Genomic DNA, 15,070 nt, shown 5'->3' with positions numbered 1-15,070 from the left:
TAGTCTGGGGTATTTTTCTCCTGTGCCATAGCAGGAAGCTCAGAACTTGTGGCAAGAGACACTGCTCTCATAGTTTAAAAGAAGAGGCACACAGCCAACATTTTGAAATGAAGACCAGAAAGGTCTGACCTTCTGGGAGGAAGCCTTGGTTTAGCTTAGGTTAAATTGCTTTCGTCTTCCCTCATGTCTTAGCCTGCCTGAACCTGACAGGGACATGGGGATGTCTTTGACAGCATGTGTAAAGCCATAGAGAGCCTAGCTTGTCTGATGTACTGAAAGAGAGTTGCTGTGGACAGGGTGAAGGGAGTGTGCCCTGGGTCACCCTTGAGTGCTCATTGGGGGCTCATGAAATGGGCCGGACAAGCAACTCTAACCCTCTCTCCTGCTCTGCCTAGTGCCTACACGGAGCCCTACAAGGTCTGTCCCATCTCAGCGGCTCCCAGAGAGGACCTCACATCTGATGAAGAACAGGGAAGCTCCGAGGAGGAGGAAGACAGTGCTTCAAGAGACCCCAGCCTCACACACAAGGTAGGGCACCCTCAGGTGAGGGGCTGGGGCAAGGTTTGGGGGCAGAGATGCGGACGTGGAGAGACTGGGAAAGACCACACTCCACCCCTCGCTGTAGCCACCCCCTAGTCCCTGGGCAGTGTCTGGAGACACTTCCTGTGTCTGAAGAAGTTTGGGGCTTCCCAAAGTCTTTGTAGGTGATACAGAGTGGAGCTGCATGCTCTGAATCAAGACAAATGTGGTTTCTAGTGTGTTCAGGCCTCAGTTTCCTCGTCTGTGAGGTGGGTAGGAATCAGGAGAATGGGGAGAGTGCTTTTGACTGAAAACAGAATCTAGGTTGCTCGCTAGGTTTGCCTCACTGAGCAGCAAGCCTGTGGCAGAAGAGGGTGATGGATAAGCTGTTTGGAAGGGACATAGAGTGACCCTGTCCTGTTGGAGACCAGAGTCACTCATGGCTTGGTCCATCAGTGTAGATGGAAGCAGTACCATTCTCCATGGGTGCTCGCAGTGGCTACACCTCCCCTTCACTGCCACACTTCAGTCTTCCCAGGGCCCCCTAGGAGCCAGGAGGTTTCTGCCTTGGACATCTGCAGTGGCCATGTGGTTGTCTGACCACCCTCCCCAGAAGCCTTTCCCAAGTTTGTCTCCTCTTCCTCCTCACTATCCCCTCTGAGTGCAGTTCAGGGTCTCCCAGTGGCCAGAGAAGATGGGGCTATGGAAGCTGGGCTGGGGCCTGGCCTTCACCAAGCTTCTGGGAAGCGAACTGTCATTTTGTAGCCAGACTTTGGCTTAAAAAAAAAAAAAAAAAAATCTGCTTGTGTCTTTGAACACTGTTTCCTCCAAGTTACCAACCAAATTGTGTAGGAACCCCAAGGAGTCTATCTGTACTGTCTCACTGCTCTGCCTCCCCTGCCCTGCCCTGCCTCCTCCTGCCCTGCCTCCCCCTGCCCTGCCTCCCCCTGCCCTGCCTGCCTCTACCCTGTCTGCCTGCCCCTGCTCTGCCTCCTCCTGCCCTGCCTGCCCCTGCCCTGCCTCCTCCTGCCCCTTCCATGTCTGCCCCTGCTCTGTCTGCCCCTGCCCCGCCCACCCCTCCCCTGCCCACCCCTGCCCCACCCGCCCCTGCCCCGCCCACCCCTCCCCTGACCACCCTTGCCCTGACCACCCCTGCCCTGCCTGCCCCTGCCCTGCCTGCCCCTGCCTCCCCCTGCCCTGCCTGTCCCTGCCTGCCCCTGCCTCCCTCTGCCCTGCCTGCCCCTGCCCGGCCTGCCTCTGCCCTACCACTGTCTATCCCTCCTGCTGCTGAGTTACGGTGATGTATAGTCCCAGAGACTCATAACTGGCATTGCCAACTCCCTCCCTGCTTTACCATTGAAGACACAGGCTCAGAGTGATCAAGCCACTGGCCCAGGGTCATGCTGCTGGTAGTTGAAGGGCTTGGGGACCCAAACAGGGTCTGACTGGTTAGTACCTGTCTTTCTCCCTCCGCACTTCCTTCCCGTGAAAGAATCCCCAAGTCATTGCTGGAAGGAGATCCCGCCATTTCTGGTACCTGTTAGAGATGCTTTTGGTTTTCCTAGGCATCTCTGGTACTGTGGGGTCTGGAAGCCAATGGAGGAGACCAATGGCAGGGATTTAGAACTGATAGCTGCCACTCAGGCTGCCTGCCACCCCTCCTCCAGCTGTGTCACCTTGGCCCATCAGCTTCCCCATCTCTAAAATGGGAATGTTCCTGGGTCTATAGGAAGGTCCAGCCAGACAGATGTGAGAGCATGGCCACAGGCCATGGAGGGTCCAACCAGACAGATGTGAGAGCATGGCCACAGGCAATGGAGGGTCCAACCAGACAGTTGTGAGAGCGTGGCTACAGGCCATGGAGGGTCCAACCAGACAGATGTGAGAGCGTGGCCACAGGCAATGGAGGGTCCAACCAGACAGATGTGAGAGCATGGCCACAGACCAATGGAGGGTCCAACCAGACAGATGTGAGAGCGTGGCCACAGGCCACGGAGGGTCCAACCAGACAGATGTGAGAGTGTGGCCACAGACAATGGAGGGTCCAACCAGACAGATGTGAGAGCGTGGCCACAGACAATGGAGGGTCCAACCAGACAGATGTGAGAGCGTGGCCACAGGCCACGGAGGGTCCAACCAGACAGATGTGAGAGCGTGGCCACAGGCAATGGAGGGTCCAACCAGACAGATGTGAGAGCGTGGCCACAGGCCATGGAGGGGACAGGGGCACAGTTGTCAACTGAATCCAAGGAACAGGAGGAAAGAGGGACAGAGAGGGAAGAATGGGAAAGAGAGGTACAGGAGGAGAGAGACAGGATGGAGGATAGGAAGACAGGGGGGCTGGCCTGCTTGAGACCACTGTGAAGCAGGGAAGTCTCAAGGCCCTAGGCATTCATGGGCACTCAGAGGCAGGAAGCAGGGTACATGCTACCAAGAGTTGGTTCAAACCCAGCTCTGCCACTTGCCAGCTAAAGGACAGACGACTTCTTAACTGCCGTGTCCTTTGGTTTCCTGTCAGTGAACTTGAACTAACCATTGTGGCTGCTGCACCATGGCTGCACAGGCGGGGCTGGTTAGGACACATGGAGGTCAGAGCTCAGGAGTGTGACACTGTGGATCAGGACAGTTAAGATAATGACAGTTGCCAAGGTCAGGTGACCCCTGGCTGATCTGGCTGGGGTTATACCAGATGGAGCCAATGGGCAGCTTAGGCCAGGCCGAGTCAGCCAGAAGCATCCTGTTATTCTGAGAGCCGAAGGGCTGAGCTCTTTCAGAAGACCTCTTCCCTCTGCAGAGTCTCCTCATCTGCAGACCATCCCTGGGCTTCAGCTGCTGTCCTTTGTGAGGCTTATAAGACATACCGGAGTAGAAGTCACCTTTAAAGCCAGGTTTTCCTGGATTGGAGAGATGGCCCAGTGGATAATTTCCTCATCAGACTGTTGATCCTCGGTTCCCATGTAAATGCAGTGGCATGCATCTGTAACCCCAGTACCAGCACCGGGGAGGGAGAGACAGGCGAATCCTTGAAGCTCACTAGCCTGACAGCCTGGTCAAATCAGTGAGCTCTGGGTTCAGTGAGAGATTCTGTCTCAAAAAGCAAGATGGAGAGTAACCAAGGAATAGACACAGGGTTGACCTCTGACCTCCACTCATGAGTACTCACACACAGCATGCATGCACCCCAATGAGCACATGTGCACACAGGCAAACAAACAACCGAACAAGCTGATTTCATTTCCCTTCACGATGTATGCCTAGCATCATGACAGACAGGAGTTGACACCCTGAGGTCCTGAACCAAACCCCTCACCCACTCCATAGGACTCATTCTTCTAGAATGGCTCCCCTCACTTCTCCCATGCAGATCTCTGTGAATGGGAGTAGCATGTACTGTTGGCAGAGTTACTTTTACAGAAATTGAATCAAATTGTCAGGATCTTGAAATGGCTCATTTTTTTGCTTGTTTGTTTGTTTGTTTCTTCATATTACCTCAGAGGTCTTCCCACGTTAGTACACAGAACTCTGAATCACACATTTTCCTGACTGTGTAGTATTCCACTATGCAGATGTGCCGGCCCCTCTCTGGCCACTCCACAGCAAGGACATTTACAGTGTGCAGTGTATTTGCTGTTCACCTGACAGTATGGTGGTGACTTGCTCTCTCACCTCTTCATACCCAAGTGCAGGTTGGGGTGTAACTCTGGAAGGGTGCTTGCCTCCTGTGCTTGAGGTCCTGGGATCCATCCCCAACACCACAAACAAAAACCTTTAGAGAAGCTCTCATGAGCTGAAATGTGCTTGGTCTTTACACGTGCTGCTATGCTGTCCCCAGAGGCTATGCAGCCCACTCTGGCCACCTCCAAGTTCCCAAAGGCCCAAGGCCTTGTGGCTGGTGACAGAAGGTCTCCAAGTGAGGCATCTTCTCACTCCTTCACAGTTCAGGGAGGGGCTCCCTCATTCCCTGTCCTCTGTGCTCACCTAGGTCAGAGAATCTTTGGGCTCCACAGGCAAAGACCTACCCCCCCCCCTCCATCTCCATCTCCATGCCTGTGTAGCATTATGCAGGAGGTAAGACAGAAGCAGGCCTCCCTCTGAAGAGGACTGAGCAGTCCGTAGGAACCCCTGGGATGGTTTGCGGGTACAGTGGTGAGCTCCTCGCTTCCCAGATGTTTGGAGGCAGGCGCAGGACAGGAAGCCAAGTCCAACTGGTCCACCCCCGTGTCTGGCCTCACCCTCACTACTCAGACACACAAAGCATGTAGGTTGAAGGAAAGGGGGAGAGAAGAAGAAAGGAAAAGCGAGAAGGATTTAAAAATAGCTCTGCTGTAAAAGGCATTCAGAGGCCACAGGCTGGCGCACCCCGCCGGCCCAACAATGAGTATGCTTTGCAGGCTAACTGGGACTTTTCAGGCAAAATACCAGCTCCCAGGAGACTAGTGCCTAGCCCGGAGCTGGCACCTCCCCTCATCTCCTCCCAACAGGCAACATCTAGTCACACTTCCCTGAGGGCTGGGCCCTTCCCAGACATACCCTGCTGACAGAAAGGTCTACTAAGGCTGGGCCCACAGGCCCCCTCCTGCCCACACCGTGGCTCCTTCCGGGCTGACCTTATCCCCAGACCTTCCACTTTCATCTTTTCCCCTTCCCCAAGTTCATGGCTAAGTGAACCCTGATGGTTCCCATAAGTCCTCACACAGACCTGGCTGGAGCTCAGGTGTGCACCTGCTGGGTACTTCTGCATCTTGCCCCATCTGCCTCTCCCCATCTGCCTCTCCCCATCTTCCTCGGCCACAGCGTGCTTACTGAACACTCTGAACTTGCTGGATGCCAAAGGCTGACTGGTGGTGGCCTGGAGGAGTTTCCCAGGCTGGGCTACTTAGTTCTACTTAGATGTGGGCCAGGCAAACCATGCTGCCAGGACAGGAGCTCCTGGGTAGAGATTTAGGGATCTTAGGGAGGAAGGAGAAGCCTGATATATTATTTTCTTTCTTTAAGTTTTGGGAAAATGTGATGATAAAATGTACAACACAAATCACATTAACTTATGCGTGTGGTGCTAGGGATTGAACTTGGGGCCTTGCACATGCTAGGCAGGTCCTCTGCCTCTGAGCTCCATGCCCCAGGCTTAGCCTCCTAAGCATGTACAGTCAGTGATATCAAGCATGCCCAGTTTGTGTAGCCTCCTCTACCATCCATTTGCAGAACTTCTGCACCTTCCCAAATGAGATTCCCTCTCTCCAGCCCCTGGCTCACACTCTATTGTTTTCTGACAATGTGAATTTATCCTCCAGGATCCGTGAATGTGAGGAGTGGATGGTGTTGCCTCTTGTGGCTACTAGCCTGGCTTTTTTCACAGGGTCCAGCCATGTCGTAGCCCCTCAGAAGTCTACTGTCTAGCTAGACTACCTTTTGTCTGTACATTGGGTGGCTTCTGCCTTTTGACGCAGCTGTGACTAGTGAGGCTGTCTCTCACAGCCCTGGTGTCACTGAGTCCATATCCAGGAGTGGGGTTGCTCCACTATGTGCTAATTCTGTTTTTACTTTTCATTCAGTTTTTTCCACCTATGTGCAGAAGATTCCAGTCTCCTTCCTGCTGAAGGAGCCCCTGAGCTCCACATGGTGAGGCCTATAGAGACAGACACGTGGTGCTGGGGAAGGAGGAGATGTTCAGGGTCTTCCCAAAGTCCTCACATGTGACCATCTCCTTGGCCTCCACACACACTCTGCACACCCCACCCCTCTGTGATCCAGGCCTTGTCTCCTTGCCAACACTAGCCCCCATGTCCACATAGCTCAGTGCCTATGTCCACATAGCTCAGTGCCAGCCCCAGCCTGGTGGCCCCGGCCTTTGGAGGTCCTCCTCCATGGACTTCACTAGCACTGTCTAATCCCTTTTCATTTCTCCAGCTATCCCCCTTTGTCCCTCCATATATGGAACATTTCCCAAATCCCGGTCCCATCCCTATGCCTTCTTGCATCCTGTGTCCTTGGCTTCATAGCTGCAGCCTTCTAGACCCACGGATTTGGAGAGACACACACAACACATCACAAACTGAGCTCACTCCCTGCCCACCAGCTCGCTCATTCTCTCGTGTTTCCGGTGTGAATGGTAAAAGTGGGTTCCTGGTGTGTCACATTTTTAATCACTTTATCTCAGCCACATACCAAATAAAGTCAAGCCGTACCTGGCCTTTGACTGGGCACAGTGAGGATACAGAACCAAGTGCTACCTGCCCTGCAGCCACCCCAAGACCTTTGCACTTGCCATTTCCTCCACTTTCTGCCCTCTGTGGAAAAAAAAAAAAAAAAAAAAAAAGTCACCTCCTGCTGTTCTTGCTGCACCGTTCCTGCCCATTTCCTGGTCCTGGAATCATGTCCTTGTGTCTCTGTTCACTCGTGCGAGTGTGGCCTTTCCCTGTCAGAGCAGCCCCAGGAGGGCAGGTATCACATGGCCTGGTGCGTAAAAAGCAGTTACTATCTATAGATAAACAGATGAGCAACTGAGTACATCAGCCCCCATCCCTGCCTGCACTTGATGAAGGCATACCTCTGTTCATGACAAGCTAATAGAGGGAATATGCCGAAGAACTCCCTCCATATGGCTGCTGAGGCTGGGATCTCTTGGCTCCCAAGAACCTGCAAGGAAGATGTGGTCCCTGCTACTGCACCAGGGACACTCGGAGGCAGTGTGGGCAAGGGAGAAGGGGCAAACTCAGAGCTTAGTTTTGAGGATCCCCGAGGACTGGATCCAGAGGCCCAGAGGTGCCTGGGTGTCACACACCAGTGCTGAGCTTAAAGGCAGGGATCTGGGCATGAAGATGCTAAGGGTCCCCTACTTAGTGGCCCCAGCTGTTCGATTGGGCCTCAGGTCACAGTTCTCCCTTGCTCCCTCCTTCCCGGTGTTTAGCCATGGTCTACTTAGTACACAGTGTGCATAGGAAATACCCACAGCCCCCTGATGCCTCTTAGATGACCAGCGTCCCAGATTCCATCCCAGACCTCAGTCAGATGGCACAATGCCACGATGCCCACTATCCCTGTGCACTCTCTGAAGATCAGCATATACCCTCTATCTGCCCTGGGAGATGCCAGTGAAGATGCTAATGGGGTTCCCAGCCTCAGAGCAGCTGGAGAACGCCATTTCCTCCCTGGACAACCTTTAAACTAAGTTTGGCACGCCCATCTTACCAACTTGTCTGTGTGATGTGTCTCCTAGTCCAGCAATGGCTCTGTGGGGCAGGACAGCAGGGGGCAGCCCTAGTGCTGTGTGGGAGCGAGCATAGCTAGGGAGGTGTTTGAGGCTTGGGCTGGAGTATGCAGAAGGTAGAGGAGTTGGGGGTGGGTGGGTGGGCAGGAGCTGTCCTTGTAAGAGAATGGATCCTGGTTACATGAGGTCTTAGTTATGGTTTCTATTGCTAGGTAACAACACTGACCAAAAGCAACTTGGGGAGGAAAGTGTGTATTTCAGCTCACAGCTTGCAGTCTGTCATCCAGGCTTGTTGAGGGGAAGCTTGGGTTGTTTCTGTTTTTTTTGTTTTTGTTTTTTTGAGCTGAGAACCGAACCCAGGGCCTTGCGCTTGCTAGACAAGCACTCTGCCACTGAGCTAAATCCCCAACCTTGGGTTGTTTCTGGACATACCTGGGCCATCCTAGGAGACAGGCCCCAGGTGGGGCTCCCTGGCCTGTGTCACAATGTAAGGCTAATCGGGTTCACCTCCTGAAGCTCTGTGCTCTCTAGAAGGACATGTCCATTTATATCTTATGCCATTCCTGTGGGGCAGCCCCTGGCATAGCAGCCCCCTCTTTATAACAGAGATCTCAAGGAATCTTGTAACAAGCCCTTTCTCATCCTTACTTACACATCAGAATGTAAACCTGAGAACATTTTAAAGCTGGGCTAGGGCCTAGTTGGTTGAGCATTTGCCTGGCATGCTTGAGGCCCTGGATTTGACTCCAGATGTGGTATCACACACCCATCAAACCAGCCCTGGGTGGGGTGGAGGGACAGAGATTAGAAGTTCACTGTCATCCTCAGCTACATAATGAGTTTGAGGGCATCCTGGGCTACATCATGACCATTTCAGGGGGGAAAAATCCATCTTGTAATATACTTAAAAATAGCAACGCTCACAATTTACTGACACAAAAGACCACTCTGTCTGTCTTTGAGGCAAGTGAACAGAAGCCAGTGTGAAGAAGAGTGGCTGAATTTGTCTTTCTTAGTGCCAGCTGTGTCTGGCTGAGGGAAGGGGACTAGGCTCACCTAGTCCCCTGCTCTTGCTCACTGCTATCGTAGCCCAACTAGCTTCAGGGAGGAGCTTCCAGACTCCCACAACTGCCAGATTAGGAAAAGGAGGACCCAAGGGCTCTTAGTACTCCCTGCTCTGACAGCTGGGGAAACCAAGGCACAGGGACAGAGCTGGCACTCTGGACTCTTTCTAGGACCTACTGTTTAATGAGATTCACCGGCGGGAGGACTGACCCTAAGTAGCTGAGCCTGATAGCAGCTGATTTGTCTGGGGAGTGGGGAGAAGGGACAGGACTGGCTGGCCCCGGGACAGCCCTGGGCAGGGGCAGGCAGGTGTCTGGTGTCAACACTCACTACCTGGTTATGGGCAATGCCATGTGCAGGCCCTCATGCCCTAAGCCGATGCTCCTGGGAGGAGCCCTGTTCCCAGAAGCATGTCCCTGGACACTGCCTTCAGCCTCCAAGTTCACTTCCTGGTTAAATAAACATCTGTGTTAAATAGCCCAGTTGGGCCCCACCCAGAAGTGGCTTCATTGGAGAGCCTGGGGCACCGAGCCTGGGGCACCGAGCCTGGCAGGCCTCCCCGGTGAAGACACATCCATCATCATGGAGTGTTAAAGCAGAGAGGCCCGTGTGTCCCACCCTGAGTCTGCCCGTCTGGCAGGAGGGACGTGCAGGGACGTGCGTGCCAGGGCCCTCCCAGAAGTCTGTCCCCGATGCTCTGAGACCCTAACAATGGTGATAACGACAACTTCAAAAGTCTGGAAAAAGTGAAACCCCTCCTATCCATCACCGTGTCCCTGCAGTGAAGGGTACACACCTTGTTTTGCACATGAGGCAACCAAGACGCCTGAACAACTGGCCCAGGGTCACATGACTGCCCACAGCCTTGGGGAAGAACCAGGCACAGCTCTATGGTGGCTGCCCTGAGGATCAGGGATTAGAAGGAGCTGAGTCTAAGGACACCAGCCTGGCTAATCCTGGAATTCCAGCCCCAGCCGGGTGCCATGCATGATCACTCGCCATCTAGAGTGAGCACAGGTGTGCATAGTTCACTGAATGCTGATGGTCCCCCACTTGTAGTGCAGAGGACTGACCTGGGGTATTTTGACTCTACAATGGGCTAATTGGGGCATCAAAAGCATTTATTTTGTTCAGTTTTGTCTGGAGACAGGGTCTCAACTATGTTTCCCAGGCTGGCCCCAACTGCTGGGCTCAAGTGATCCTCTTCCTCCGACTAGGATTTCAGGTACTTACTACCACACCTGGCTTAAATACATCCTGACTTAACCATATCCTAGACTTAAGGTGGGCTTATCAGACACAACCTGGGTGTCAGGGAAACATATGTACTCAGCCATGCCGGCTCTTTGCCAGGCCTTAGACACTGGAGCTGGGCCTAGGGTGGAATCCTGGCTATGCAAAGGGTAGGAATCATTGGTGCCTCAGTTTCCACATCTGCAAAAAAAAAGATGGTGGAAATTGCTGGATTCAGGGAGCTACTGAGTATATATAGGTCAGAGCTGTGCTTAGCGGTTCCTGAAATGTCCCTACCTGGGAGGCTCAGAGAGGAGAAATAACGCCCACAGGCACAAGGACAGGAAAAGGCAGGGCCCAGGATTTGAACCTGGGTCTTCTAACACCAGAGCAGTGGCTCTCAACACTGTGTGACAGGTGAATTTTTAAGTCACTTGCCTACAAAATACCTCTGTCTGTGGATGCTTTGTTGTGTGTCCCCTAGGCTGTGAAGGCCTGCCCTGGCTAGATGCATCATCTTCCCTTGTGAGGGTTTCCTGCCTGCTGGATTCTGTTAGAGCCTCTGCTGAGCCCAACACTGGTCCTGCAGATGCAGATGGGATGTGAGTCGGTTTGGTTCCCATGAGAGGGAAGAGGCGAACAAGGATCAGAGACTTTCCCAGGTCTCTCGGCTCTCTCTCTTGTCTCCACACTCCAGCTGGAAGCTACAGTGTGCCACAGAAAGGAGACTGACCCAGGCCAGCCTCTGCCCCGATAGGATGGCTGCCATGACTTAAACTTCCAGGAAGTCATTAGGGACCGGCAGTTGGGGAAAGGCTGTGTTTATTTGGCACCTAATCTATGCCAGACACTGTGTCTGATTTTATCAGCATGAGACGTCTGCCTGGCAGCATCTGAAGATATTTTAGGTGTCACTTGGGATTGGGGTGTTGCTGTCTTCCTGCAGACAGAAGCCATGCCCACTGTGAATTGTCCTAAGACACACGGGAAAGTGCCTATGGCAAAAACCAACACTATGACCCAAGATCAAAGAGTGACTTCTGGTGTTCTCTAGGTTAAGCCCTGTGATGGTTAATATTGTGAACTTGACAGGCTCTAGAATCACCTAGAAACAAACTTCTGGGCTTGTCTGTGAGGGAGTTTCTAGGTTGGGAAGACCCACTCTAACTACAAGAGTTGTTATTCCATGGTCTGATGTATTGGACTGAATAAAAAAGGAGAAAGTAGCTGAACCCCAGCACTCATCTCTCTTGGTTCGGTGGCCATGGATACAATGTGACCAGCTGCCATGTTTCCCACACCATGATAGACTGACTCCCTGAACTGTGAGCCAAAATAAACCCTTTGTTTTTAAGTTGCTTTTGTCGGGTATTTTATGACAGCAATGAGAAAAGCCAACGGTCCAGGTGCTTGTTACACAAGGGGGTGACCTCTGAACAGAGCCCTGAAAGAGTCAGCAAGTGGGGAGAGAAGAGGAAGGGGAAAACACTGCAAGACGATAGGAACGTGTGTGCAGAGACCCCAAGTCAGGAGGGCATCATTAGGCCAAATGTGTGGGGTCAGCAGGTGTTTCTTTGTATTTCAATTGAAATACAGACACATGCTCTTGCTGGAGCCTCACAGTGCACACACATGTTAGATACTTGCATTGTGTGCATTTTGCAGAGAAGAAATTGAGGCCTGATGAGATTGAATGTTCTGTTCAATGAGCGAGAGCCATCAGCAGGAAGCTGCTCGACTCTGGAGCTGTGTGGTAACCGTACACCATACCTGCTCTAGGCAGGCCTCCCGTTTCTCACATGTTGACCTGGCAAGAGGCCTCTTGGGGTTAGAAACACCCAAGGTTTAACGCCTAAGAGCATTATAGGTTGTTCTGTCTGCACAGGGGAAACTGAGGCTCATTCCCGGAAAGACACTTGTATAGGATTGTACCCAAAGGCAGGCGTGGAGCTGAAACTGGAAATCAGTGTCCTGGCTGAGTTAGCTCTACCTCTCCAAGGGCCACCTGTCTCCAGCCACACCTGTGGGTTCCCTATACTCACCCTCTGCTTCATCTATTTTGCTTCTGGACCAGTTGTCAGCAATGTCAACCATTTTTGGTAGGCATCAGGTTTGGGGCCACATGGTGGAACTTTTGGTGGCAGAAGCCCCTGGCATCTGCCCCCACTCATCCATCCTGTTTGTGGACAGCCAGTGCATTCCCACAAACCCTGGGTGCAGAAGCTGGGGCTTGGCTGGTTAAACAACTTCCCTGCTGAGGTCAGCCACCGAGAGGATGAGTTCCCATCAGCACTTACTGGCTCACCTGCACATCTTTCACACAAAAGAGCCACTATATGCCAAGCACTGGTCAGAGATGGAGTTCATGGTCCTTTCCTTTAAGGGAGACAGAACCATCTCTCATGGACAGCAGGCGAGTACCCAGGAAATACCCTCTTGAGAAGGGGGCAGCTTAGGCATCTGGGGAAACTCCATGGAGGAGGCCAAGCCATGGCAGAATCTTGAGGGCATATTTTCTTTGAGGTTCTGGGAATAGAGCTGAGAGACACACCTCAGCCCTTGGTTTGTTGAATCAGGGTCTCATTATGCAACCCAGACTGGTCTGGTGCTCATGATCCTTCTGCCTCTGTCTCCTGGGTGCCAGGCTTATAGATGTGCACCAGCTATAGATGTGTAACTTTGCCCAGCTAGTATGGCTGAATCTTAAGCATGGTTGGGAGCTGGGCAGGGAGAAGAGGGAAGCCCTGGCAGAATAGTGTATGTGAAAGTGAGCACAAGAGGACTCCTTAGTACAGTACCACAGGTCGTCAGGACTGGTGGGACGGCGAGCTGGATGCCAAGCTCATGCCACCATGATTGGGACATTTATTGAGCACTGTGGCAGGCACCATGCAGGACATCTGTTTGGCAGCCTCCTGGGGTAGACACTCCTCCTACCCATGTGTATAGATGAGGAAACTGAGGTTCCGTTATTGGTGAAATTATTAAGGCCACTCCACAAAGTTAAAAGGGAGGTTTATTTTGTGGGGTAACTTACAAATGAAGGGATAGGTTGCAGGGTCTGGGAAAGGTATGGCGCAGTCCAGCAGTGTTCTCTGGAGAACTCTGCTCAGTCTACCTCCAGCATCCAGGGGCCAGGCACCAAGAGCTCCTTCTCATTTGGATCCTGGGTCTCCAGCGTCCTCTCTCAGCCCCACCTTGTAGGCGTGACCATTACTGAATCTTCCATGGGGGTTGGAACTTCCAGGCCAATGCTGGAATGGCTACTCACTACATTCTGTGAGGGTACGTCACTTGATGAAGGTCATATTGGTGGTGACAAACACTCAGACCCACCTCTGACAGCATGGTTATTTTCAGGGCTGTCCTTTCAGCTACCTACCCTGCTTTCACTGTTTTTTATCCCCCCCCCCCCCCACAGGTCGAGGGACAGTCCAGAGCCCTTGTCATTGCTCAGGAGCTGCTGTCTTCAGAGAAAGCGTGAGTGCTCCAGCAGCTGCCCGTGGCTTGCCCGCAAAGCCTTGCCCCTCCCGGCTTGTCCAGCGTAGAGTTAATGCAGTGCCACCCCTCTTTCCTTCCACAGATATGTGCAGATGCTGCAGCACTTAAGCCTGGTGAGTTCATCATTTTGATTGTCTCTAACTAATTGTCCTGTTACAGGGCTGGACTCAGAGAGGCAGAAATCAGGGAGCAGACAGGGGGGACTGCATTAACAGGCTTGGTGGCCAAGGCTCTGGGCCGGGCTTTTCAGGGAAGCCTAGTCTGCTGATGGATGTCCTAGGCAGGATGACTCCCTGCCTGAGTAGGGTGGGAGCTCTGGCAGAGGGCACTGGGGGGAGAGTTTGAAGATAGATGGGGATACTCAGGGCTGTCTGTGTGTGTTTGTTTCTGTGGCGCTTGGGAATAGAACCTAGGGCTTGCAGCATGCCAGGTGAGCATTCCACCAGTGAGACATGCCCAAACTCTATGCATGTGCCTTATATTTGGGCCTTATATGGATCATGATGTGTCTGTACAATGACAGTTGCTCAGGGAATCAAGGGGCTTTCTTAGTTATCCTGGTCACCTCCTCCCTAGGAGATCTCTGGCAACAAATGCAGGAAGAAATCATTGAGGGTGCAGGGGAATGACCGTGATTATGGAGAATCTGGGCAGGCTTCCCTGAGAGGTGGCTCCGATTCAGGCTAAGTCACAGGGAGGGTTACACACAGCAACGATGAGGAAACTGGTTGTGTAGGCCCTGTGGCAGCTCTCCCAAGTGTCTAAGGATTCCCAGCCCCGCAGCAGTTCAGCCTTGATCTTGATCCTTGGCTTCATCTGTTCAGCTCATAGAATGTCAGAAACACCAGTGGTCACTGGTGGGCATTAGGCAGGAAGTGATGTGTAGGCTCAGAGGAAATGACTGGGCCCAGGTCACATAGTGACGGAGCCAAGGCAGACATAGGTTTCCTAACACAGTCCACTATTCTCATGAATGATCCACTCCTCAGAGCAGAAGACAGAGGGCCATCTCCCTGTGTCCTGCACCAAGCCAGGCCTCCCGGTGAACCAGTTAGAGATCATGCTGCTGTGGTATCTCCATGTGAGCAGCTGAGTCTCCAAGTGGAGGACAGAACAGTCCTCTGATTTAGCATGGACAGCTGTTTGGGATTCCAGTTCCATGTGTGTTATTAAACCTGAAGTTCCCAGGGCTGGAGTACCCCAGTTCTTCTCCCTTTTCTCCTGAAAGGGTGACTCAGCAGGGCAGAGAAGAATGGACCCCTGAATTCTGCTTCCTCCCGGCTCCTGCCTGACAGCCTCACATGGGCTGGGCGCTCTTGTTTTATGAGATGTCGGTGTGAGTTCGCAGTGCTTCCTGCCAGGTGGAGAGAGGCTGAGGCTGCTGGCAATCCACAGCTCCATCCTGGGCAGGGAAGGGCCAGTAAATCAGTGCAGAAGCTGCTTTCTGGAACTGTGCTACTGAGCATTGATAGCATCAGAGCTGTGTGGACAGAGGTGGCAGAGACCTTGACACATGGCTCCAAGCCAGGGATGATGATCTTAAAC

General features: G+C 52.8%; 1 protein-coding gene across 2 annotated transcripts in view; it reads left to right on the top strand.

Moving 5' to 3' along the window:
- Positions 1–15,070, top strand: part of Fgd5 (FYVE, RhoGEF and PH domain containing 5) — a 100,789-nt gene that overhangs the window by 44,875 nt on the left and 40,844 nt on the right. For both annotated transcript variants that reach the window (XM_036181203.1, XM_036181202.1), the window contains exons 3-5: positions 396–528; positions 13,446–13,504; positions 13,608–13,638. In XM_036181203.1, the coding sequence (XP_036037096.1) occupies positions 396–528; positions 13,446–13,504; positions 13,608–13,638 (223 nt within the window). The remainder of the gene's footprint in view (positions 1–395; positions 529–13,445; positions 13,505–13,607; positions 13,639–15,070) is intronic.

Source organism: Onychomys torridus, chromosome 3 (assembly GCF_903995425.1).
Source record: "Onychomys torridus chromosome 3, mOncTor1.1, whole genome shotgun sequence".
Lineage (NCBI taxonomy): Eukaryota > Metazoa > Chordata > Mammalia > Rodentia > Cricetidae > Onychomys > Onychomys torridus.
Note: the sequence above shows the minus strand (reverse complement) of the source record. Positions and strands in the feature narration are given on the sequence as shown.